The following is a 24,242-nucleotide window of genomic DNA, read 5'->3' on the forward strand; positions in this document are numbered from 1 at the left end:
TCATCCCTCTTCTGCAACCCTTCTGAGCAGCAGCACGTGGCAGCTGGCTCAGGTGGGACCCTCGCTGTGACCAGCCCTGCGATCCTGCTGCTGTGGAGGGGGCGCTCGTTGTGAAGATATCCAGCCCCTGATGGCTGGGGGACAGCAGCCCTGCCAACCTCTGCCTTCCTCTCTGCACCACACAAAATGCATTCAGAACTGGAGGTAAAAGCAGTCATGTCAGCCCGGCATCGATACAACTGTAATGCCATAGACCTACTAGGATGCCATGATAGAGCACTATGATTTAGCCAGTGCTTACAGTTAAGGTACAAAATGAAGCAGATAAGGTTTTCAGGAGTGTTTCAGTTTTGGAAGTCAGTTTAGCAGTTAATTAAGTGGTGTCACAAGGCATTACAGCTGATGCCTGTATTTATGAGATCTATTTAAACTCGTCTGAGCAGGGACTGCTTTTTGTTGCGCTTGTACAGTACCCAGCACTGTGGGGCGTCATCACAGACCTTGGTCCAAGATACTCCAAGATCTTAACGTAATAAATAACTCTAATCCCAGATTGTAAGGCAGCACATTTTTGCAGAGGAGGAGATAGGAGAAAGCACATAGATGTAGAATGTGGGTGATACAATACACAAGACGACACTAATAATGGGTGTGCATAGCAAATGTTGTATGAAGCCTTGATTTTCTGCTTGGGTGTTTTTTCAAGGTTTAATGAAAAAAATATTAATGAACTAGTAAACACTTCAAATTGTCAGAACAGTTCACTACTGAACAAACTATACTTGTTTTGTAATGAATCAAGTACACATCTTTTTCATCAAGTGAGCAAAGCTCATTAATTAGACATGCTGGATTTCAAAGCTCCCAATGTTTAATTATTTGTTTAACAAGCACTACATCTAATCCGCCGTTCAAACACACAAACAACTAAAGCAACAGGAAGAAGCTTCAAAGCAGGACAATCAACATCTGGAAAAGTCAACAGACTGTTCCTTTATTGTCAGGAACATGTAAAGCAAATGTTCCACTCGCAGAACAAATACACACAGGAAGCACCTCCGATTCCATCAAAAAGATTCCTACTCAACAAAGCAGCTTCCTTGCCCTGAGAACACCCTTGTCACAGCAAGGGCGCTGGTTCTGCTCCCCCCATGCGACCTTTTTCAATTTCCCAACCAAAGTCTGATGCACGGAGGGCACTCAGTGGTGTCTGCCTTTCATACATCCATACTCTTCATTTTGCGTGCAGATGTGAGAGGCAGGACAGACACACCTGAGCCAGCCAAGAAGCACCGTAAGCTGGGCCAGGACATGCCATGCTACCATGCCTCTGCTCAAGTTGCCACATGTCAGCTGCTGTGCTGCAGTGCATTTTGTAGGTAAACCTTTGGAGGTGAGCTTTTCAGTGTCGGTCTGACCAAGCTTTAGCTGTGCACCACCTTATTCTCTTCGACAGCCCTGGTTTCCCCAAGAAGAAAAAGGTTAGACTGGAAGGGAGCTGTGGAGGGCTCCAGCTCAGCCTGTGATCTGGACCACCAGGAGCCAGGACCCTGGGGCGCACTGCAAAGTAAGCCTGCTCTGCAGAATTGACGAGCTTCAGACTGTCAGTGTTTGCCACAAGCCTACTGTCTAAGACTTTTCCAGGAGGGCTACATCTGCATCAGATGGGAAGCATTAGGGAGTAAGAGGAGAGGGCTCACCCTAACCACTGGTTCCACCTTTATCTCAAGGATCTGAAATATATCTCGACACATGCTTATCGTTAGTAACTTTCATCCACTCTACTCTGTCTTGGCAGCCCTCAGCATCCCTTCTTTTGTATGACCTGCATAGATGCAGTGAATACACTGGGTTTCCCGTGACAATAGCCACATTATAAAACCATTAGTTATGGTACCCAGCAGTATCTCTACACCCTTGGTGTTTTATGTGTTGAACGTTTACCTGAGAATTACAGATGGATTCTGCTGCTCTCTTATCAAAGGGGAGTCTTGCCCTAAATAGGCAAGTGCAGCATCTTCCCTTTTCCTTCTCAAGATTAGGAAAATCATTTTTCTTTCAGCATTTGCTGGATACTTTTTATTCACTTGCCTCACACAAAGAGTGCAGCAAACTGAAAGCCTTCTCCTCCCACATCAGAGACACATTTGCAGAGCCGAGATATTTTTAGAATAGTGCACACACAGAGTTATATTGTTTGTTGTCTTGGTTAGGAAAAAAAAAAAGAAACAGGCAATTTTCTATACTAAAATTATTTGTGCCTTATTGCTGGGGAGTAGAGAACTAGTCATCTTGCTGAAGCCATTTCAAATCTTTTCTGTACTCTAAAGATGACAAACAAAATGACCTGGAACATATCAGAGCAGTCATTAATTCTGTCCAACAAGGCAAACTGTTTCTGCCAATGTTAAGAGCCAATTCATCTCTAATGGATACAGGCACGGTTCTTTCAGCTTTCGAAGACTTGCCCATTTCTTATGCTGTTGCAGAGTTTGGCTCTGAATTGCACTTTCTTAAAAGTCTTCCTGGAACATCATGCTGCTCATGAAAACATGCTGAAAAAAGGCATCTGAGTGTTTGTGTTACAAAATAATAAGTCAGTGTGGCCAGACTGGAGATACAAGCATCTCCCGGGATGTCCAGTAACAAAGGGAGGTGAGACGGGCTGAAAGCCTGCTCACACCGCAGCCAGCTCCTGCACAGCCAGGACTCAGGCAGCTTCGTCACTCCTGCCACAAATACAGTAAGCTGCTGCTGGGGGAGGTAGGGCCCAGGGAAGAGGAATACAGAGCCCATTTTCTTTTTCACAAAGCACATACACAACAAGATCCTACTTTATTCTTTAGCCCCTTCTGCGATGCCACCTCCCAAGCTAGCCCGCAAGAACACTAAAGCAAAAGAGAGGTGAAGTGAATGTCCTTCTCGACCAAGCGGCTGGGACCCATGATTTGAAAGTGCTGCACAAAGCTGTCATGGATGGTTGAGCAGCTGTTGAGTTCCATTGCAAAAGAGTTTCTTTTGGTGATGGGTGAGTCCTATCTTATCTCTTTTCCCATGGGACGAAAATCCCAATACAAATATAAGACATACGATTAGTGAGGCATACCATATGCTTTTTATAACCAGGAAATTAGTGGTTTTACTTACAGCCCTATAATAATTTGTAACTGTTATTCTTGTAGTGTTGCACTGAGTTTTCTCTCTCTTTCCTGAGGAGCAGATCATTTACGGATGTATAGAAGGGGTGACTATTTAACAACAGAGTTGGTCCTCAGAGACTTATTCTGGGGTGACATAAAACCAGCATCAGCTTGCAGTTATTGCAGAAGAAAATCTATGGACTTTGCTGGAGCTAATCTAGGCTCTCACTGCTTCATTTGATCGCTCTGCCACTGGTCTTTGTTGTAGGGCCTCTGTTCTGCTCTTCACATATGACTCAAGATACACTAATGGTAGCCAGAGTTCCACACTCACTGGACAAGGAGGAACCACCTTTGTAGCATCCAAGGAAAATCTTTCTGCTATTTTAAATTATTTTTTAAAACATTTATTTACCTATTTATTTATTTATTTATTCTTTTGCTTTAGCACCGTAAAATCCAATAACGGGTGCAAACTTTATTTCCAGACGACAAGAAAGCTGAAAGTCCACTTTTCTTTACTTTCTGATCCTATTTCCAGCTTTAAGATGCTTTAAAACAGCTGGGGAACCAATTCAAAACGTCAGGGTTTTCAATGAAAAAGCCAGTGCTGCGGTGGAACTGCACGCTCCCCTTCCCCTTCCCTGCCCATTTATTCCAGAGCACTGCTGGCATGTGGGGTGGCTCTCCAACACGCACATGCTATTAAGTCCTAAATGACAGCTTGTTTAACTAGGAAACATTTCCATTTTTTCCTTAACAAAGGCCATTCATTTCTTGCTCTTCTATTTGCTTAAAGACGGTTTCATTTGCCCTGCCTGAGAGTTTGCACAGCCCTCCTGATTGTTCCCCTCCAAATAGAGCTGCAAGTTAATGACCCACCTCTTGATCCCTGAGCGGGGAGCCCTGCCCAGCACGCTGCGGGCGCATCAGCCTGCTACTCACATTGACAACCCATACGTGTGCCTCGAATATTTTTATGCTTGAGAAAACAATCAAATCAATTCATCTCAGGGAAGACAGTCCTAATTCTTCCCTGCTAACACTAGATTAAGCATCGAGAAGAAAAAGAGATGAAAGCTGGAACATGCAGTAACTCCCTCCGTGCTGCTGACTGATGTCTTGGGGGACAGGCACGGCTTCCTTTCAAGCTGTCTTCAAAAGGTTGCCCTCCATACAGACCACCCACTGGGAACCCACATCAATAACAACAACAAAAAAAAAGAATGTAAAAGAGCCATTTTTCACCCAATTTATTTACATGTTAAAATAAACACGAGTTCCCATACAGAACAAGGGCTCCCGGTGGGTTCTGTTTAGTCTGTGAGATTCTTGGCACTGGAGTACAGCATTTCTTAGTCCAAAGCAATCTTGGCATAGATAGTTCGTTATATATTTTTTTTTCAGCAACTGGCAAATGGAATAATAACAATAATGCCTCTTAAAACTGGAAATTGTGTTTGAAGATACCAGCAAGGTGCTACACCAATTCATCTGCCAGAAGGTTTTTTGCAAACCAGAGCTCCCAAATTCTTGTGTTCAGGACCTGTTCTCCCCACAGTAGGCCTGGCTGAAGGGGGCTTGGAACAATGTCAGTTCCGCAGCATTAGGGAGGTTTTTGCTTTTTGCTTCACTCCTTCGCACTGCCACACAGCCGCAGTTTCATGGCCAGGCAGTGCCACCCTCATTAGGCTGGATTTGTCCCCGTTTCTGACAAGGCATGAAGGAAATAGTACTCTTCCAGCACTGGCAGTTTTTTGTACCCACTTTGCATAAGCTCAGTGATTATACCATGTGAGCAGCAGGTGGATTATTTGAAATAAGGACAGCCTTTGTTGGTGGATTTTTCTTTTTTTTTAACAGCATACATCCACACAGAGCTAGAGCTGACCCATACCCTACCAGACTTAACTGTAACCCACTTTTCCCATTCACACAATTAAGAAAAACCCCTCTGATTAAGCAGGTCTGCCAGGGGCCGTGCCCAGGTGGGACAGCCCTGCCTGGTGTGCCAGGACAGTCCCAGGGGTGCCAGCTGGTGGTGAGCTGGCACATGGGGAAAGTGGCTTGGCAGAAAATAATGCTACTGAATTCATCTTGCAGCAAAACTGCTGTCCTTTCTTGGTACGGGCTGATTTCAGTGTGATTGTTTCAGCTGCTTTTTGGCAGCCAATACCCTTTCCTCTGTAACTCTCCTCCCTGAAACTCTGAAATTCTCACTACCTATGTATTTACCAAGCAGGTCAGGATCAAACAGGCAGGTTATTGCTTTCTGTGCTCTGATGCTCATTTCAAACCACGCTCGGCTGACAGCAGACAATGAATACTAGCTGGCAGCCTGCACTTCAGTCACCTACCCACCAGTGCAAATGTTGAGCTGCTGAAGACTGGGAACCTGTATGCTGCTTGTGGGCTATGCAAGGTACTTTTCAACCAGTCAGTGAGTCAAAATAGCAAGTAGGATCAGAAGGACTCAGTTCAGAAAAGCCCCGGCTTCCTCTCCCTTCACCCAGCTGTTGCTGAACTGAGCATAAGCTCGGCACTACCAGGCTGCAGACTCCTTAGCTTGAGATAAATTACCAGGGTCTCCCAGCAAGTTTTGCCTTTGATAAATTCAGAAACGGAAAATAAATGTGGTGTGGAGAATGCCAGTTTTAAGGGCTTTGGGTTGGGAGCATTGTTCTTTGTACCGTCTACAATTCAGCTTTTTTTTTTCTTTTTTTTTTTTAAGCTGAACAAGTATTCTCAAATTGGAGAATACTGCCAAGCCTTGAATAAATCTCAGCATTAGGGATGCTGTGGGTATAACAGCTTTCCCCATGAACCAAGTCTGCAGACAGTACCTTTGGAGAGATTAACCCTTGAGTGCCACAAGACAGGCTCTCAGTTTTGATGCACAAAGAAATCTCACCTTGTGAGACTTAAGACAGATTATTCCCGCTCATGGGGCAATACTGAAGGAGGGTGGAGTACAGAATAGGCTTACTTGGTACTAAGCAACTTTTCTGCTTTGTTTGTGAAGTGGTCAAGTTTCCAGGTCCAATCCTGAACACAAATTCAGCCAAAGGATGTGTAACTACCAAACTACTCAACCAGCATGTATCTATCTGATGTACAATTATTTCCTCTTACCCAGAGACCAGAACTAAAGCTATGCGAAATCAACGGAACGCTGAGCAGAAAAGCTTTTCTATTCAGGTCACTAAAAGGAATTTGGCCACAGCTGGCACAGACCAAGACATGTTACCATCCGAGGACAGGCTGTTGCTTACAGAAATGGGTTGGACTTGTTCTCATTTGATGTCTTGGTGAACAGATTGGTGCATTACAAAACCAAAACACCTCCACTGTAACCGGCTCCCTGACCGCCAGCCTGCACAGAAGACTTCACAGTGGGTGCACACACCTTCAGATAAGACTATTTCCAGATGGCCATAGGTTTTGTGAGATCTTTTGCAATACTCGTTTTGTTTTTATAATGAAAATGCTCAAGGCTGAAAGGAATGTTACTGTGGTGCTGGAAAATCTCATCTGGGTTGGAAAGTGAACCAGAGGCTAACCAGATGTTCTATTCCGCTTTGCTAATGGACTAAGAAACAAAGAGGGTAACACTGCCAGAGGCTTTTGATTATGATGATTATTTTTTTTTAATTCTGAAATAGTTTTCCTGAATCACCAACCATGTTTGTCACAATTCCCTGTACATCTCTTTGTCAGCTAAAACAATATTTTATTCTCTGAAATAATAGCTCAAGATGTATTAGCTTCTCACTAAAATAGCAAAAACAACCTTAAAACTCATGAGTCAGGTCTTGGCCCCAGTGAAGTTAGTGACATTTAGCTACAGCCTTCAGAGAGTGCAAGTGTGTACTCTGTGTGTAGAGACATAGAGCTCAAGCAATCAAGAAATAACTCCCTCCAAACCATGTAAGAATCACATTAGGAATGTGGCTTTAAATTATAGGCATTTTGAAATTAAAAAGAAGCTGCAGTGCTGAACTGGGACTATCCCTGCCAGAGCAAGAGGTGATGCTGAGGGCATCTGGCACGTACAAGGTCTCCCCAATGCCCCAGAGAAGAAAGAAAAGGCAGAACCAGGAAAAGTCCAAGGGTTATGTAGTACAGCAGGGAGAGACATGAGTTAATGCTAATGCAATGCCAGGCCCTGCAGATAAGGTGTGAGACCGCAAGAGATGTGCTCTTAACAAACATGCTGTGGGTAATCAACAGATGGAGAGGAGAGAAAAATATTGGCGCTGAAATACATAGCCATAAAGTGGGCAGAAAGACACTGAGACAAAAAGCGAGAAGTGCATTTCTGCGAGTCATAGGTCCAAGAGCCTGGAGCAGCCTGCTCAGTTGGAGCAGGGTTTGCTAACAACCAAACTTGGTTAAAACCCGAGCTTTGACCATATGTGAGAAAGACGTGGGGATGCTATCTGCAGGAACAAAACACTGAGTGATCCAGGGAGTGTCTTCCTGTCTGTGCTCCTAATAAGAGCATGTTTTAATAAACAAAGAAATGTTTTTTTCTGTTTCACATTCAAAATGGATGTGCAATAGGAGGAACATGATTCACTGAAAGCACCAAACACTGTAACAAAATATGTTTCTCTGCAACACTCAGACTAATTAAAAAGGGAAGAATCTGAAGATGTGAATCAAAAAAGGATGGAATTTCCCTTCATTCTTTGTCTATTTTGCTTCTGGGGCTTGATGCTGCAATATTCAATGTCTTGTTTGCAGTCACTCGTAGAGAACATTTTGTTTTTTTAAAAAGTTTTTCGTATCTTTTTAAAAAGAGAAAAATATCAATTTTAGAACTTGTGAGAACAGTCGGTTAAAAGGGCTCATAACAAATCTATTTGTCTGTAACAAATAAAGCTACTCCCAGGAAAATCAACACTGCTGTTTAGTTACGGAGAAAATCCACCCATTTGACACAGGCCTATGAGCTTTATAACAACACACTACACTTTATGAGTGAGCAAATAAACCAGCAAACAACAAACACTAGAACTACATGGTATGCAAAGCGGTGTACCAGCTGCTCCTGCATCTTTATCTTGGCAAGTATCTTTTGCCCCAGCTCTCTACCCTGATCTAAGAGCACAGACCGCTGAGGGACATCCACTGAAGTCTGAGAAGGTGCAGGGGACTGTTACCTCACTTGTTTATACCCTGTTATTCAGTCATTTGCAAAATAGGTAGGGTACAATCAGGATGTAATTAAGATGAAAATGCAGCTATAGACCATTAAGATGAAATGGCAGCTATAGACCATTCATTGACTGGTAATACTTTTTACTTCTCTTTGTAAAGCCACCCGTCCCTCACCTTTGTTCAGTGCAAATAAGAGCTTTCTCTGAGTACTACACTCCCTAATAAGCCTGTTCCTACAGGTTAGCACTGAACTAGACACCAGTCTGAGATGGACTGTGCTCCCTTGAGTGCCGTCATCTGTCTAAACAGGGACTGAAGGAAGTCAGACTATGTTTTAATCCACCAGGAGTTATATACACAAAATACATTTTCTTCTGTACTTTTCCAATGGTGTTCAGTAACTTAGAACAGCCATTTGTAACTCAATAGGATAACAAACTCCACATCTGTGTGAGAATACATTTATAGGTGAGGAATCATCAGTAATTAGCTTCTGAAACAACCTCCTCCAAATTAGATACATCTGACAAACAATAGAAAAGTTAGTCACGTAAATGAAATGCTGTTGCTATGGAAAAAAAATGTCCCTATAAAGGTGAAAATAAACACATGCTTCCTTTTACTCATTGTGAAAAGGCATCAAGAAGCAGCTCCCTGAAGATAAAGCTGTTCCTAACTGTAGACACTGTCAAAGTGTGTTTTTAAATTCACCATTTCTCCCCCCTTTCCAAAAGCTCCTGTGCTGTAACTTCGGAAGAAGCATCCCAAATGTTATCAGTTAGGATGTTCTTTAGCTCATAAAGTCATAGACTTACTGAGGACCGAGACTGTCAAGTTCAAGGCCCTACTGAAAGTGCTTCCCATTAGATCAGGTTGTTCAGGGCCTTGTCCACTTGAACTTTAAATATCTCCAAGGCTAGGGATTGCTGCACTTCTCTGGGTCCTGCTCCAGCATTTGACTGCCCTCACGGTGAAAACATTTTTCCTTCTATCTAGTTGGAATTTCTCAAGCTGCGACTTGTGTCAGTTCCCTCATCCTATCACCATGCACCTCCAAGAAGAGTCTGGTTCTGTTGTCTCCATGCCCTCACACTGGGTACTCGTAGAGAGCAATAAGATCTCCTCATGGCCTTCTTTTCTAAAGCCAAATAAACCCATTTTTATCAGCCTCTCCTTGTACGTCTTGTTCTCCAGTACCCTAATTGTTTTGACAGCCTTCCACTGGCCTTGCTCCAGTATGTTAATGTTTTCCTTGTACTGGGGAGCAAATTGGACCCAGCGCTTCAGATGTGGTCCCAGAAATGTTCATTGAAAGAGAATAATCACTTCTCTCGAGTTGCTGGCTTTAATCTTTCCAATACAGCCCAGTGTGCGGTGGCCTTCTTCACTACAGGGTCACACTGTTGACCCATGTTCAACTTGTCTGCAAGGATCTCCAAGTCCTTTTCTGCGAAGCTGCTTTCTATTCATTCAGTGCCCAACCTTTCCTGCTGCATGGGGTTATTCCACCCCAGATGCAGGACCTCACAAGTGCCTTTGTTGAAACTCCACGAGGTTCCTGCCAGTTCATTTCTTCAGCCTGTCAAGGTCCCTGTAAATAGCAGCCTTCCAGCATATGCTTGCTTTCTACAACTTGGTATCCCTGTACACTTGCTGGAAGTGCTTTCTAGCCCATCATCCACATCTTTAATGAGAAAGTTCCACTGAGGGTTTATGCAACATCTATTTATTATTTTTTCCTCTGTAAGACATAGATTATTCCAAATAGCTTCTTGAGGCCAGTGTTCTTGCTGATATGAACTAATGTCCTGCCATAGAAGTCAGTAAATGAAATGATCCCTGGAATAAATTCTGAAGCACGTCTGATGTCTGTCCAATAGCTCCAGATAGCAGACATAGCTCATAACAAGAAATGATCTGTTCTCTCAGCTTAAGCTCTTTAACAAACATCTGTTCCTTCTCCTTTCACCCTCAACCATCTTGCACACAGACGTACTCGTACAGCTAGCGAAGCTGGTTATGGGAGGGCAAGTAAGCTGCTGAAAGCATTACAAGAGGTTGTCAACTTTCCTTCACTAATAGGAAATGTCGTTACAAGTTACATGCCTGAACCTGCGTTCTGGCATGGTGACAGAGTTATCCTGAAGCTCCCTGAGCAGATGTGAAAACAGAATTTGACCCTTATTGGGAGGATGGATTTATATATGTAAAGACTGAGTACAGATGACAATTGCACAGATCTTTGAGACTGCAGAAGAGAGGCAACAGGTTGAAAAACAAAATGAGCTAATTCAGTCAAGGCTATTTCCTCTTCAGTTTCCCTTATTGCCCACAGCGAGCCATGTGTCTGAATAAACGATGTGGTATTCCTGAGTATGAGGACCACTTGTCTAAAACTCCTCTCGCTCGGTTCCAGCATTATCTGCACTCCACACAAATTTAAGGGTCCACTCCTCTTTACCATGGAGGGTAAGCACAGAAGGCAAGCCAGAAGGACTTAACCCTCGGAGGAGGAAGGAAGCCTTTTAACTTTCCTGAATGAATGACGCGTCTTTCCTCCATCACGCAGCCTGCCTGTTAGCAGTTAACAGTGGCAGGTTGAGGAGCAGGGCCTGGAAGGTGGCCAGTGCCGACAGCTCCACACTCAAAGCTGTTGTGGTAAAAAGGGAGCATTCTGTTCCCTCTATCACTGTTTCCCCTCGCACTAGGGCCCGTTGTTACAGCCTCACGCCTCCTTGTGTGAAGGCCAACAGCGAGGCTTTGTTCAAGAAGCAGCTGCGGAGAAGATGTACTATCTCAGGGAATGACCTACTGACATTGCTCCCTCTGCTCATTAGTAAGCAGGGAGTAATTAGGAGAACTGGGGCAGACCGCGTGGCCTGCTTCTTTCAGAGTGTAAAGCCAGCTCCTCAGATCCCACTGTGTCCCAAAAGGGATTCCCTCATACCATGGGCTCGCTGCAAGGCCAGGGGAGCTGGCTCTGCCTCACCTCCTTCTCATCACCTGGCTGTGTGAGGGAAGAACAGCTCGTGCTTGAAGCTGGACGGGGCAAGGCTGGAGCACAGGGTGTTCCAGGTCCGGGCAGGCTCGGAGCTCAGATCCACACCTCCCCCTGTTCACCTCAGCTGCATCAAGAGCAAACTCGGCTCAGCCAGGAACCGAGCCAAGGATCCTGCTCAACTGGATGCGATGTTGTTGTTTATTCGGTAATCTGTCGTTACAGGGTGGATCTACAGCAGTGAGGAAATGGCTGGGCGGTTGGAAGTAGCAGAGTAACTGGGGGAAGACAGAAAGCCATACCCACTCTTTTGTAATATTTACTGCAATCCAACGTGATCAGCTAGTGATGTGCACATACAGGGGCAATGAGGAAGTTTTATCTGCATTGCCTTTCTCCCAGCCCAAATAATGCCTGCACCCAGCTCTAAGCTATCACATGGAAATTGTCTGCCTGCTTTATGTCAGTGTTTAAAATCACAATTACATCTGACTTTAAAAAAAATGGTCAGATAAACAAATAGATTGGTTTGAGCCACCCAGGTTTGGTTTGGCATGTTTTCAGAGCATACATTAGATGACACTGCACATCTAATTTCAGGTGCTCAACTCTCTCACTTGTGTCTGTGCTAAAGGTGCATCCAGTCCTCACAATTTCCCAACCTCCTTGACTAAAAGACAGAATCAGAATCATGTTTTCCCTACTTTTACATCAGCATGGCTCCCACATTACTCTCAGGAAGTCCATGAAACACAGAAAGTCTCACCCCCAGAGTGGAGTGGAGGTGAAACATCTCTGCATACCCCCTGCCTCTCCCCAAACCCAAATGTTTTAAGCAAAGCATTTCACTGTGGCTAATGTGTGCACTGCCCGACACACTAGCCACGCACAGCCTCATTGTCTCTTCATTTTTAGTTTGCTGTGGTCTAGCTGCTTCCTGGGTTGACAATGTTGTTTCATCTGCCTTCACAAGACAAACAAAAGCCGCGCTTCCATTTCCAAGTCTCAGCCTCTGGCCTTCTCTAGAGCGCGAGACACTGTAGGTATTTGCTTTCATGATTCACCTAGTGTTTTCTTGCTGATGTATAGTTGCTCTCCTCAAATAGAAACACTGCTCACTGCCCTGAAAGATGCCATGTGGTGCAGGCAGAGATGTGGGACCGTATGATCCCAGTGTGAACGAAGGGCTAGCGCTGAAGTGACAGGATTGCTCCTGAGATGGCTTCGCCAGAGCAAGACTGGGCTGCAGATGTCTGTAACAAGCTACTTAAAAATAATAGTAGTGTGGCACTTCTGTTCAATAAAAAACATCTCAAAGTGTTTATAATTGCCTGTTACACCTCAGGAGGCTGGGCTAACATGTATTCTGGTACAATTTCTGCATTCCTGTACTGTAAGAGGTGTATACAGAGCACTTTTTCCTCTGGGACTCTCACAGCCACCAACAGAGCCCACCTCCATGCAGCAGTCTGGGAGAAAGCAAGAGAAAATACACTATCCCTTTGAAAGAGTGCGTTCAAGGGCATGGAGAAAGTTGGACCTTTTAGCAACATGAATCATTTTGCCTTTAATTTCAAAGAGGCTCAGACTGAATGACCTTGACAAGCTGTCACTGCTGCTTTGAGATGCAGGGCTACAAGAGCAGTGGTCAATTGCCAGAAGAGCTGGAGGTGAGGAGCGGCTGGTTTCACTTTGGCTGGAGCTCACTGGTGGCAGGCAGACTGTCCTCCCTGTTCATCTCGAGTTAATCTTGCTTTTTGTTTGGCAGCTTTCTAGTACATCTGTGTTGGGTGAAGTGCACGTGGTAACCCCTCTATGGAGGTCAGTTATCCACTTCACATGAGCATCCCCACAGCTAAAACAGAGTTAGAAAAGGAAGGCAGGAATAAGTTTACTCATTAGCTGCTTGTTTTGTAGGAGGACTTTGCTCCAGGTTCTTACCGAGCTTTCTCACTGCCTAAGGAATTACGTGGTGTACTGCAGTATCTGAACTCTCACCCCGTATTGAGCCCTGTGGTTTTACCTCCTGTGTGCCCTGTGCATGCTAAGCATTCCTCACTGCTGCCCTGGGGGGCAGATAAGCCTGCTGCTACCTTCCTTCAACATCTGAGAAGAGAAGGCTAGGGAGAGCTAGTCTGGCTTGGGTCTGTACCGAATCGAGAGTCAAAACAGGAATGAAATGGCGCTGGCTGTGCTGTGCCAGCTGAGCCAAACAGCCATCCTTTAGAGCCTCCTGTTAACTTACAGAGGACGGATGTTTGAAAGAGAAAAGCTGAGTGGTGGGGCAGGCTGGCGTGGCTCTTCCCTGGTATATCCCCTGAGTTTCTGTCTCTGCCCACGTGCGACACAGCAGACATCACTGCCTGCTTTTCACATCACAGCAGTGTTTATGACTCAATCATCCCCTGGGTTAAAAGGGGAGAACAGATGAGGTCCAGCAGGGTCTATGTGACACTTAAGGTGGATCAAGGGTCAAAGAATCATTTAAGAGTTCTCTTATATTCCCGTTAGTTTTGCTCTGTCATGAGCTTTTGGTCTGGCTGTTTTTGGGGCTATAAGCACAAAGATTTATGTCCATACACTTGTATCATGGCAGGACAGATTAATCACCCCTTAGCAGCTCTCTCTCCAGTCCAAACGAATGATCATAAAATACTGAAAGATGGACAAGTAGAGATAATTTGAAGAACAAAAGGGCTAATTTCCCCATAGGGAATGTACTTGCAAAATTTAATGTGAAGGTCTGAAGAATTTGGTTCTTACTTCTTTCCTTGCAATTTTAAGGAGCTATCAGCAGCAGATGTCCCTGCAGCGGTCCTTATCTGACAAACAAGGACGCGCTAGGAATCTTCAGTTTGGGACCATTAGTAAAAATATTAAAAGAAAAAGCTTTCAAGATTTGTGAAGAGTGCGGCTTTATGCAGAAGAAATACACAGGAAGGGAGGGGAACTCACCCTGGCAGCTGTGCTCTCCTCCTACCCTTGCAATCACCACCCCAGCCTGTGAACTCTAACAACAGCTTTTACCCCTCTGTGACACTTCTCTGTGGGAAACACTCTGGCTTTGCAGAACTGCAGAGCTCATTTCCTCCCAGCCATGTTAGCCTACAGCAGGAGCTCTGCCTAGGGCAGAATGTAAGAACCCCCGTGTTTACACATGGAGCTGGACAGCTCTGTGAATTCCTCCTAGGTGAACAACTTTTGTGAATTCAGAAAAAGCTCAAAAGAGGTTGTAACAATATAGTTATACAGCTGGAGCTATATTCTTTTTCCTAGCCAAGGAGCATCTGTCTAAGGATGGGCACATCAGTAGCAGCCCAGCTGCTCAGAGCACTGCTGCTGCTATACCTCTGGTAGAGTAACTTGGCAGTGCAAGTAAATCCCAATTCTTTGGCGAGGGTCTTCCTGCTGTGGGGAGCACAAATGGGATCAGGATTCATGGGGAGAACAGTCATTTTGTACTCCTGCAAGTGCTAATGTTTCCAGACCTACGGTTATTTCCAGTAGTGCCTATGGAAGATTTTATTTCCCAGCAACGTTCGAATATCATGCTGAAGGCTGGGAGACCTTCTCTGAAAAAAAGTAAATGCCCGCAACCCATTCTAAACCTCCTGTCAAAGGAGATACAAACGATGTGTGCCACTCTTTCCTACATCTCTGCAGAAAAGCAGTTACGCTTTTTCTGCTCTGGTGAGGTAGGCTCAATGAGAGGAAGCAGAAAGAGAACAGATTGCTTTGGATAACTGGGCCCACACCCAGCCTTGCTCATCTTCACCAAGGAGCAGTTGTGCTGCTCTGTGCACAGCCAGCCCCACATAGAGCTTGCCAGGGCTTTCCTGACTCCATCCCTGAAGATCCCCCCAAAGCCTGCCTGATCACAGCGTCGGGGAGCGCTGCTCTCCAGGGGCATTCCCTCGCTCTGGTGTGCATGATCTCTTCTTCTCACTCATGGTTCTATCCTAATTCTTATTAATGTTCTTATTAATTCTGACATTCTTCTTAGTCATTTCCCCCCTCCCAGTTTGTCTGTGTTTAGTTCTTTTTAACCTTCCTGTGTAGATCAATCCTTCCCAGTCCTATGAATAAATAAAAGCCTTCTGTTCTCATCAACAAAATGGTCTTTTAATGGTTGCAAGAACAACACAGCAATCACTTGAAAAAAAACAACAACCAATATTTGAAGCATTTAAAAACCTCCAGCTATTTTCTACTTTTTAAAAGTAAGTGCTTTGTTAAATAGAGAAAACATAGGAAATTAACGGGGGGCACAAGCAGCAGTAGGTGTCTGAGAGGGACCTGCTAACCTATCAGAAATGCTCGCCACACACAAAGTAGCAGTGGGACTAAAAAGCAAAGCTGAACTTCAGTTAGAAACATCCAAGGAATATGAATCAGCTGTTAAAGCTGCAGCCTTTCCCTTTGCTTTGATCTGATGTCACACGTAACTTATGAGTTAGAAATTCAACAGCTTCAAAGACTGTTAGAGAGTCAGGGTTCTCCATGCACAGGGACAGATAGAGGTTTGACTCTGTCTGGAGAGAGAAGGTGTTTTGATGGACTGTCCTCAAACAAGTGCGAGGTCTTGGAACTACTGACTGGTTAGGGCAAAGTAATTCACATTCCTCATCTTCTCTTCAGACGGCCACATTACCCATAAGTAGCTCCAGCATGTCTGAGTGAAAAAAACAGCTTGTGCCACTATCGTTAAAAAGTCTAAGAGATAAGCTAATACATTTTTGTGGCCCCTGGATCTTGGAAATGCTTTTGTAACTGACGTACTTTTGAAGGTGAAACTGTGGTTGTTCTGGGCTCAGGCTACGTAATGAAACCATAGAAAATAAGATCTCAGCAAATGAGATGTTATAAGAAGTGAGATGAGGATAGTTGGAACATTATGTGCTTTACCAACTGGAAATGCTTAGTATGAGAAAACAAAGCCACATTTTCTATCTTTTATTCTCATTTTCCTTGGCTCTCAGCTTTACAGTTCCCTAAAAATACTGCATTATAGCTAAAGGAGCTGCAATCTGTCTGCAGCTTAATGAAGAATTACAATATCACTCCAGTTTGATGAATCTCCCACGAGTATTCCTTCTAAGAGGGCTTTCCTAAATTGATTGCCAATAACCTAATATGTTTGTCTCTTTTTCTGTCATCAGAATGTTGACATAATAAAATAATAGTAATATAGGAAGGAAATTGAAAAGTGAAATTTCATTTCAACAAAGCTAAAGCTTACAGACATACATAGCAAGGTCATCCTGGCAGCATTAACTCTGCCTTCATGAAGCTGCACTCTGAGTATGCTCAGAAATCATGGGAAACTGTTACCTGACTATTAAAAACATGAGAGACCACAGAACCAAATGTGGCTTTACAAAGAAAAAAAAAATGTTCCTCTTCCATGAGATTGATATAAAACAAAGCAATTTAATAATGTTAGGTGTAAAGGTCTTCTGGAATTAAATTTTCACCACCACACTGGAAAGTTTCTAATACATAGCTATGAGATACGGCAGTCTTGAGGTTACTATGAAATACCTGAAAGAGCGAAAGCACAAATAATATATCCTGAGACACTGAGAGAGCTGGCCAGTGCTACCTCTTCAGTGTCAGTAGGAAGGCACAAAATTTGGGTGAACACTGTTATACTGAGAAGTGCCAGCTTTTTTTGCTGCAGCCTCACATAACATGAAACAGCACAAAGCAGCCTTCAGCAAGATTTAGAGCTCATGTATAAACTCTTACAGAATCAGCAGTATAAATGGAAATTATTTTTCCTTCTTTTGACTGAAGGTTAGACACCATATAAATCAGTCAAGTCACACATACTAGAGCCCTAGCAACTTCCCAACTCATCTGGGAAATCATGCTAGCCACACTGTGGAACTGCATTAATAATTTCATGCCTGAAATGGGAAATGTATCCATGAGTATTCCAGAACAAGAATAAACATCCAGGTCAGGAAGTCTATGCCAAACTCATAAGATGTACTGTAAGACATAAGGAAGAGAAAGCAATTATTTTGCTAATGCAATTGAATAATTAATATTACCCAAAGATATCCAAAGGATGGGACACAAAACAGGGAACACACTGGTGAGGTGATTTGGAATAGGGAAAGCTATAAAACTCTGTTAGCCTGGGCAGGTTTGGCAAGGGAGACGAGTATGCCCTTCAGCTCTTGCTGGTGTCTACTCGGGCTATAACCTGAATTCTGCCAGACAAGGTCTGTCCTCACTGCTCCGCACTTTAGGTGCGAAGATTATTTTACAGAGCCTAAAATATGTTAATTGTCTTTGTAGCTTAGTGAATCTAGTCTCATTTAGATTAGCTCTTTGTGTAACACAATTGCGTGTCCAGTGTTCTGCTTTCAGGTTCCTCTTTGCTTCTCCCCTTCACTGATGAAGAAAACCAAACTGAATGTACAAAGGGTACTGTAGGCCTGACAGGGAGGATGAACTTTTAAAGTGGCCTGAGCAACCAGAAATGTGTTAATTGAAGTAAACTGATCAATTCAGCAACATCCATCTATAGGGAAAACACAAACACAACATGTCTATGCTTCTCTAGACAAAAAGAAATTCAAGGAAAAAGAGAGGAAATAACTGCACAATAAACACCTGTCGGGGCCTTCACTTCCAAAGCCTTCTTCCATCTACAGAAAAGTCATTCTCTGTATCAAATCCATGCGACAAATACAATGCTTTATCACTGCTTCTAGGTTCATTGCTTCAAATATTGCTATTTTAACTCTACTTCTTAAAACCATTATCAGGTTTTAAAAGAATGAGGAACTAAGGCCTGCTCAACATGCACAGTGAGAAACCACAGGCCTGCAGCGCTGGGCTCTGGCATTTGAACACATTGCTTGTGTGTCCTGGAGTTCACTAACTTTCTGTATACGGTGCCTGTGGTCTACTAACAGCAGCTGCAGGGTGGGCGACATGTGGTTTGTCCCATCGCCTTTCTCATGAACTTTGTTCCATATAGATAACGAAAGCGGAATGGGGACAATTTCTGCTGGTTTTGCTGCACGCTCCCACTACCTTGTGTCTAAATCACAAGGAAGTAGATCGAAGTGAATGAGCCCCCACTTACAAATTTTGTGCCTGCATAAGGAGAAACATGCTCCTGCAGTCAGCAATGATACTTTTGCACAGGTCGACTGTCTTTGTAAAGCCAGCTGTGTATATGGCACGTGGGCAACTGTTTGGAAAATGCTAAACGCACTTCATTGTGGTTTTTATTTATTGTCATTGCGAGCTGTTCTCAGGGCTGGATTTTCTCTTTGTCAAGGAAAATATCGGGTTAATTTCTGTATAACCAGTGCTGTGAGTGAAAAGGAGTCATGAGAGCAGAAGCAAGGGGAAGCTTTGGTTACTTGGGTTTGGTAAGGCTTTGCCTTTCCTCTCACAGACTAAATGGTGCAATGTCTCACGTGCTCTAAATTCTACAGCTTTCAGGATCTTCTAGTTCAAACTCAGCATCCCTGCCTTTGAGGAGATCTAGGGGCAGCCTTCAGTCTCAGTTTCAGCGAAGTACACTGCAGTACACTTTCCATTGCACTGTGGTATACTTTGCAATGTCAGTGGAAGATCTGCCAGAAGGAGATCAGAATTGCACTGAGATTCATCCCATTTCACCTGTCAGCTCAAAATTTGGCCTTATTTTTTGTCCACTGCCATTATTAACCACATTGATCCATTTTACTAATGTCTAGAGTGATTCTTGCTGGGAGGCAGCAGTCTGCAAGAATAAAAACAAAGCGAAGATTTCCTAGCACAAGGCAGTCATGAAGCTGCAAGGGTCAGGTGTGAGAGGATGCTACCAAAAGAGGATGACACTTGGTTCAGATATGTTCCCGGTATGTACCAGTTGATGTCCCTCAGGAGGTCTGTTGACACCCAGAGTATCTATATTATGGAATGGAGCAGAGCAGAGATCCTCAAGGCAGAAGAGGCAGGGATAGTAAGTCTACATGTCACAGCATTGCCCAGGTGTCTGCAGCCAGCTCTGGTGTTTCTGCAGGGCTGTCGAGGTGTGTCCGAATAAACCTCTGTGACGTTTCCATGCCTGTTCATGTCCCAGGGGTGCAGCTGCCTAGTTGTACTGGTGTATGAAAGCTGTGCTGTCATTTCATTCTCTCCCCCTGGACTATTTAGGACAACAACAAGCACGAATCCAGCAAAAATGGCACCTAGTCCTACTTCCACTGTGGACATTCCCTCCTCACACCCCAGGAGGCAGGTGAAAGAGAAATAGTTCCTTACATAGAGGTTAAAAGAGCATCAGCAGTAATGTCAATGGCAAAGTTGAGGAAAAGTCTGAGTAATGGGGTCACTATCTTATAGATTAAACATGCAGATCTTTACAAAGCTTCAACCCTTTTCTCATTTACGGTGATGTGTAAATATTTTATTGACTTTTCTCTCACTGCTGAGTAGCTTTAATGGCATTTGTGTCGGTAAAGTCCTGAGCTGCTGTAAATCAAATACTGTTCAAGGCTACTCACCATGGTCATGGGCAAATACAAACAAGTTAAGTTCTGTCAGCCTCTGGGCCAACTCATCGTAACGGCCGCAGTGTTCCCCAGCGCCATGAGCGATAAACACGAGGGCCCTAAATGGAGCATTAAGGTATAAATCATTAGCTTGGCAATCAATGCACAAAGGCTTCAGAGCTGCAAGCAAGAACAGCACATTCAATTTAGCAACAGCATTTCAGACGTCAGCAAGTACAAGGCAAGTAAATGATGGCTGAGGTGGGTTTTAACACGGGAAAGCAGCTTGCCATCCTGACCTACCATCGACCTGATCTTCACCAGGTCGTAGCAGGACAGACCACATGGAGGTCAGCTGCACATGGGACAAACTTACTGATTTGTTTGCCACCGTGATCTGCTACAGGTTGGAGATGCGGATGTCTCATGCTACTGAACACTCTTAAAGATGAAATTTTAGCTAAACAAGTCTCGAGCAGAGTCCAGAACTTTGGCTGGAGCTTGGGATTTTATCTTTTGACCCCAATTCTGGTACTCTTACCATTGCAGTTTCTACCCCAAAACAGTTGCTTCACTTTGGCAATTGAAGTGACTTTTACATAGCCACTTTACAACTACAGCCAGGGATCAAGAAAATAACCAGTCTAATAGACATTTATTTTTGAAAGACGCTATACAAATATTTATCTTCAAATATTCCAGTTGTGCCAGTGATGCTTTATTTTCACTGGAATGGCATCAAGAGTGACTAAAGTTGAACGAACCTTCCCAGTGTTTTTAATGGGCAAAGTTTGTGCAGACTTGTAGTAAAAATACAGCAGAAGTAGCAACGTGATTACATAAGTTTTTGCTGAATTTGACAAGTGACTTTCCAAAATCTGGCTTTAGCAACATAAACAGAACTTGTTCGTTTACAAGTACTGTCTGTCACTGGAACATCAGCAACCACTAAACAGTCTGAAGGCTACAGGTTAGACATTTTCAGTACATTAACAGAGAAACATTAGACGAATTGACAACACAAAGCAATGACAGCAGTTTACAGCTAGTGATTTCCTCAACTTTATTTTGATTGAGGTTTTGAATACATTTTTAGACAGTGTATTCACTGCAATAAGCTGCTTTGATCTTTATATATTTAAACTTTAAAAAGATGTGAGTGATGTAGAAACTCCAGCTCTAGCTCTTTGATTAGCACCTGCTTCAAAGTATTTTCTCATGCTAGACAACTTGAAAGCACCCATCGAAACCAAAAGGATTTTTACAGAGCAAACTTGCAAAAAAGCAATGCAAAGATGCTCTGGCATCTAACAGTAATTAACAAGGGTGAGGTTAGGCCGTGTAGCATATTTAACTTCCTGTGCCTTACAAATGTTCTTTAGTGTCACTGAAGGTTTCAAAACAATCGGTGTGGAGCAGTCATTTTGTCCCCTGTCACCCTCCCTTGTCAATAGATTTGTCATGTTATCAGTGGACTTGCCGGGCAGACTGATTTTCAGAGTGCAACACCTATAGTTATAGAATCAAATGCTGAAGAGATGGAAAGACTGCTGAAAGACAGTGAAGAATACTAACTTTCTGCAGCAGAGGCACCAAGCTTTGCATGTCTCACCTCTCCTAGACACAGGCAGCCCAGCAAAGACTCCAGCCAGTGCTGGGACAGTGAATCATTATTCTATATGTGTCCCTGAAAATTGCAGTCCCTGTCTAAATGCTTCTGCCTCCACCTAGGCGTAATGGTCTGAGATCTCAGCTCTGGTCCTGGGTGACCCGAAGAGACCACACACCACAGTCCCCAGGTCTGGGGCTGACAGATCTGTCAGACATTAAGGAACGCAGCAGCAGAGCATGAAGCAAAGCTGGGCTGCTAACCTGCATGCTCCGGGCTCTGCAGTATGACAAGCAATGGCACTGCATGCCCAGGACTCTGATGGAGAAATTAAGGAAATGTGAGAGAAGACTCCTATGTACCCATCACCTCGACATCCAACAGAATCAGTCAGGCTGAGTCTCTCTGATGTATAGCTCTTGCTACCTGGCTCTTGGCAGCTTTTCTCCTCGGGGTTTTATTTAAGCCCTCTGTTACTCTTTACAGGATCTACCTTTTTTTTTTCTTTTTTTTTTTTTTTCTGCTGACTCGGCACAGGGAGTAAGGTGCGGCTTGGCTGAGTGCATATGGCCCTTCATTTCTCAGAGAAATATGATTTGAATGTATGCACTGGAATGCATCAAGTGAATGAAACCTAATGGGAAGCTGGTGAAGAGAACTCTGCCAGGGAATGCTTGCTATTATTTCATCACCCTGACAGCAAAGCCCTAATTTTGCTCTCATTCACACTGCTGCAGCACCACGACTTCGCCTGACAGCATCCTGCTAGATGCTCAGCCCCCTCATCTTCTGTGAAACCAGTGAGAAAAGAAAGAACTCCATTCCTCAAAGCAGCAAGGTGTTCCTGCAACCTCTCCTCTCATTCTAGCATGAAAAATGTCAGGCGTTACACAATAGAGCAAAATACTGAGTAAAATTCCCCGAGACTGTTTGTGCCTTAAGATCCCTAATGGCAGAAGCTGTCAAGATGACTTAGGCACTTTTAAAAGTTTTGTCCCATGAAAACGTGGTGTCATAAACAGGGAGTGAAATTTCCAAACTGTTATGTCCACACAGAAGTAGCTTGTTTTGCTGTTGTGTAACGAAAAGTAGGAGATTTACTGACTAAAACCCAGGTTACTTCTACACAGGTCTCTGGGGCCAGGTTCAGGGTCTCTATGCAGGGGGCCATGCATCAAACACAATGACCTGGAAAACTGAAGTTAGTCTGAGCATCATCGGAGCCAGGATTGAAGGATTTAGCTCTTTCCCCTAATCTTCCATTTTCCATTGCAAAACAAGTCTAGATTTGGCAAAAAATACCTGAAGGCAGTATAGCAAATACGTGGTGCACATATTTTCACTGGCAAGCTGGCATGAAAATACAGCGAGTGATTAGTTTGACTGACAGCAGTTCTTTACTGTATGTAAACATTTTTGCAGACACCCCTGCTCTTGTATCGCAGCCTGCTCTTTCCTATTGCAATGGCTGGGAAGAAAGAAACACGGAATATCAGAGATTGCTTTCAGCAGAGGGGTTTCTGCAAGTCGTTTAAAATTAATACAGAAACCCAGCAGGTTTTAAGGTGTGGTGTTTGTGGGTTTTTTTTTCGTTTGTTTGTTTTTTGGGGGGGGGGCGGGGGACTGCAATACCTTTGTAAGTTTTGTTTAAGCAAGGTTTGTGTATTGGTCATGTATCAAATTGATCCTGGGGAGAAATTTCTTCACCTTCAGCTCTTGCAATTTCACCAGTGAAATCCTTGCAAACACACACATCTCAGGTAGAAAACATTGTTCACACTCTGCAATTCTTGTAAAGACTGACCCGTGCCTGAACCCATGAATTCCAGTCTCTAACCGCAGGCAGGGCCACCTGACACATCTTTGGATGCTTCAGCTGGCTTTGGCTGGAGGAACCAAATTCCTAAATATCTCGAAATGCTGCCAAAACGTTGTTTTGAATTCTGCTCAGGAAAGCACCTAGCATGCACCTGATCACACAACAGCACAATTTCCCCACACTCCACAGGTGTGTCTTCACACAAAGCCAAGGTGTAATCTGGAGCGTGAGTAAGCATCCGCATTGCAGTAAGCAACCAGTGGAGTAGCAATTATGGATATTAAATGAAACTAGCTTTATTGACTGCTGTTTGCAAAAGCAACCTTTTTCACAGATCCCTGCCCTTCCCTTAGCCTCCTCCCCCTAGCTCAGGAGGAGGAAACCTGCAGGTTTCTGTCTCCTGGTACTGCATAGCTTGGCAAACAGATGTGGTTACTTAGCACAACAAGCGGGCAGGACAATATTTGTCTTTTTTTACCATTCAGTTCAATTACGGGCTGCGTTTATTGATCTGCCATCAGGAGGTAATGGTGTATACCAGTGACCAGCCCCTGCTCCCACATCTCCACTGGGCTGGTTGTCCATGACTGCTATCAGTCCTCCCGTGCTGCAGCAGCACCTTGCTGAGCAAGCAGCACCCAGAGGTGCCCCGCGTGCAGGCAGTGCAGGACACATGCAGACATGCTTTCCTGCACCAGGGAGGAAAGTAGAAAGTAGGAGTGGTAGAGGTCAGGCTATGGCACAAAGGCGGTGTGCACAACAACAGAGGAATGCTTTTTTTTTTTCCATCCTACTTCTCGGAGAGGTCACCAGCTGATCTAAACTTTAAGCTGCTTTTGATCCTTGCGTATTCATCACTGTTACCACACACCTTCCAATATTTGCCTTCTTGCGTGGGGAGCAGCCCTTGCAGGGCAGGGATTCGGGCACCGGTGCAAGAGCAGAACCAGTTGTAGAGGGTCCCACCTTTACTGCCGGGCACATGTTGCCACCCCTGCTTAGCCCTGTT

The 24,242-nt window shown here is 44.1% G+C and overlaps 1 protein-coding gene and 1 long non-coding RNA gene across 8 annotated transcripts in view; one reads left to right on the forward strand and one right to left on the reverse strand.

The window, feature by feature from the left end:
• The window catches only part of MGLL (monoglyceride lipase), a 100,822-nt gene that overhangs the window by 22,939 nt on the left and 53,641 nt on the right, over positions 1–24,242 (reverse strand). For 3 of the 4 annotated variants that reach the window (XM_080606108.1, XM_080606110.1, XM_080606109.1), the window contains exon 3: positions 19,818–19,924. The exons of the other annotated variant lie outside the window; for it this stretch is intronic. In XM_080606108.1, coding sequence (XP_080462234.1) covers positions 19,818–19,924 — 107 coding nt within the window. The remainder of the gene's footprint in view (positions 1–19,817; positions 19,925–24,242) is intronic. 4 annotated transcript variants of the gene reach the window in all.
• LOC308200402 overlaps positions 1–24,242 on the forward strand; it is a 57,829-nt gene that overhangs the window by 18,074 nt on the left and 15,513 nt on the right. The window contains exon 4 of one of the 4 annotated variants that reach the window (XR_013955597.1): positions 3,409–19,810. The exons of 2 other annotated variants lie outside the window; for them this stretch is intronic. This is a non-coding gene — a long non-coding RNA (uncharacterized lncRNA). Of the gene's footprint in view, positions 1–3,408; positions 19,811–24,242 lie in introns of those variants that run through there. One more of the 4 variants, XR_013955598.1, reaches the window with a different exon arrangement.

Source organism: Anser brachyrhynchus, assembly GCF_964034855.1.
Source record: "Anser brachyrhynchus genome assembly, chromosome: 10".
Taxonomy (NCBI): domain Eukaryota; kingdom Metazoa; phylum Chordata; class Aves; order Anseriformes; family Anatidae; genus Anser; species Anser brachyrhynchus.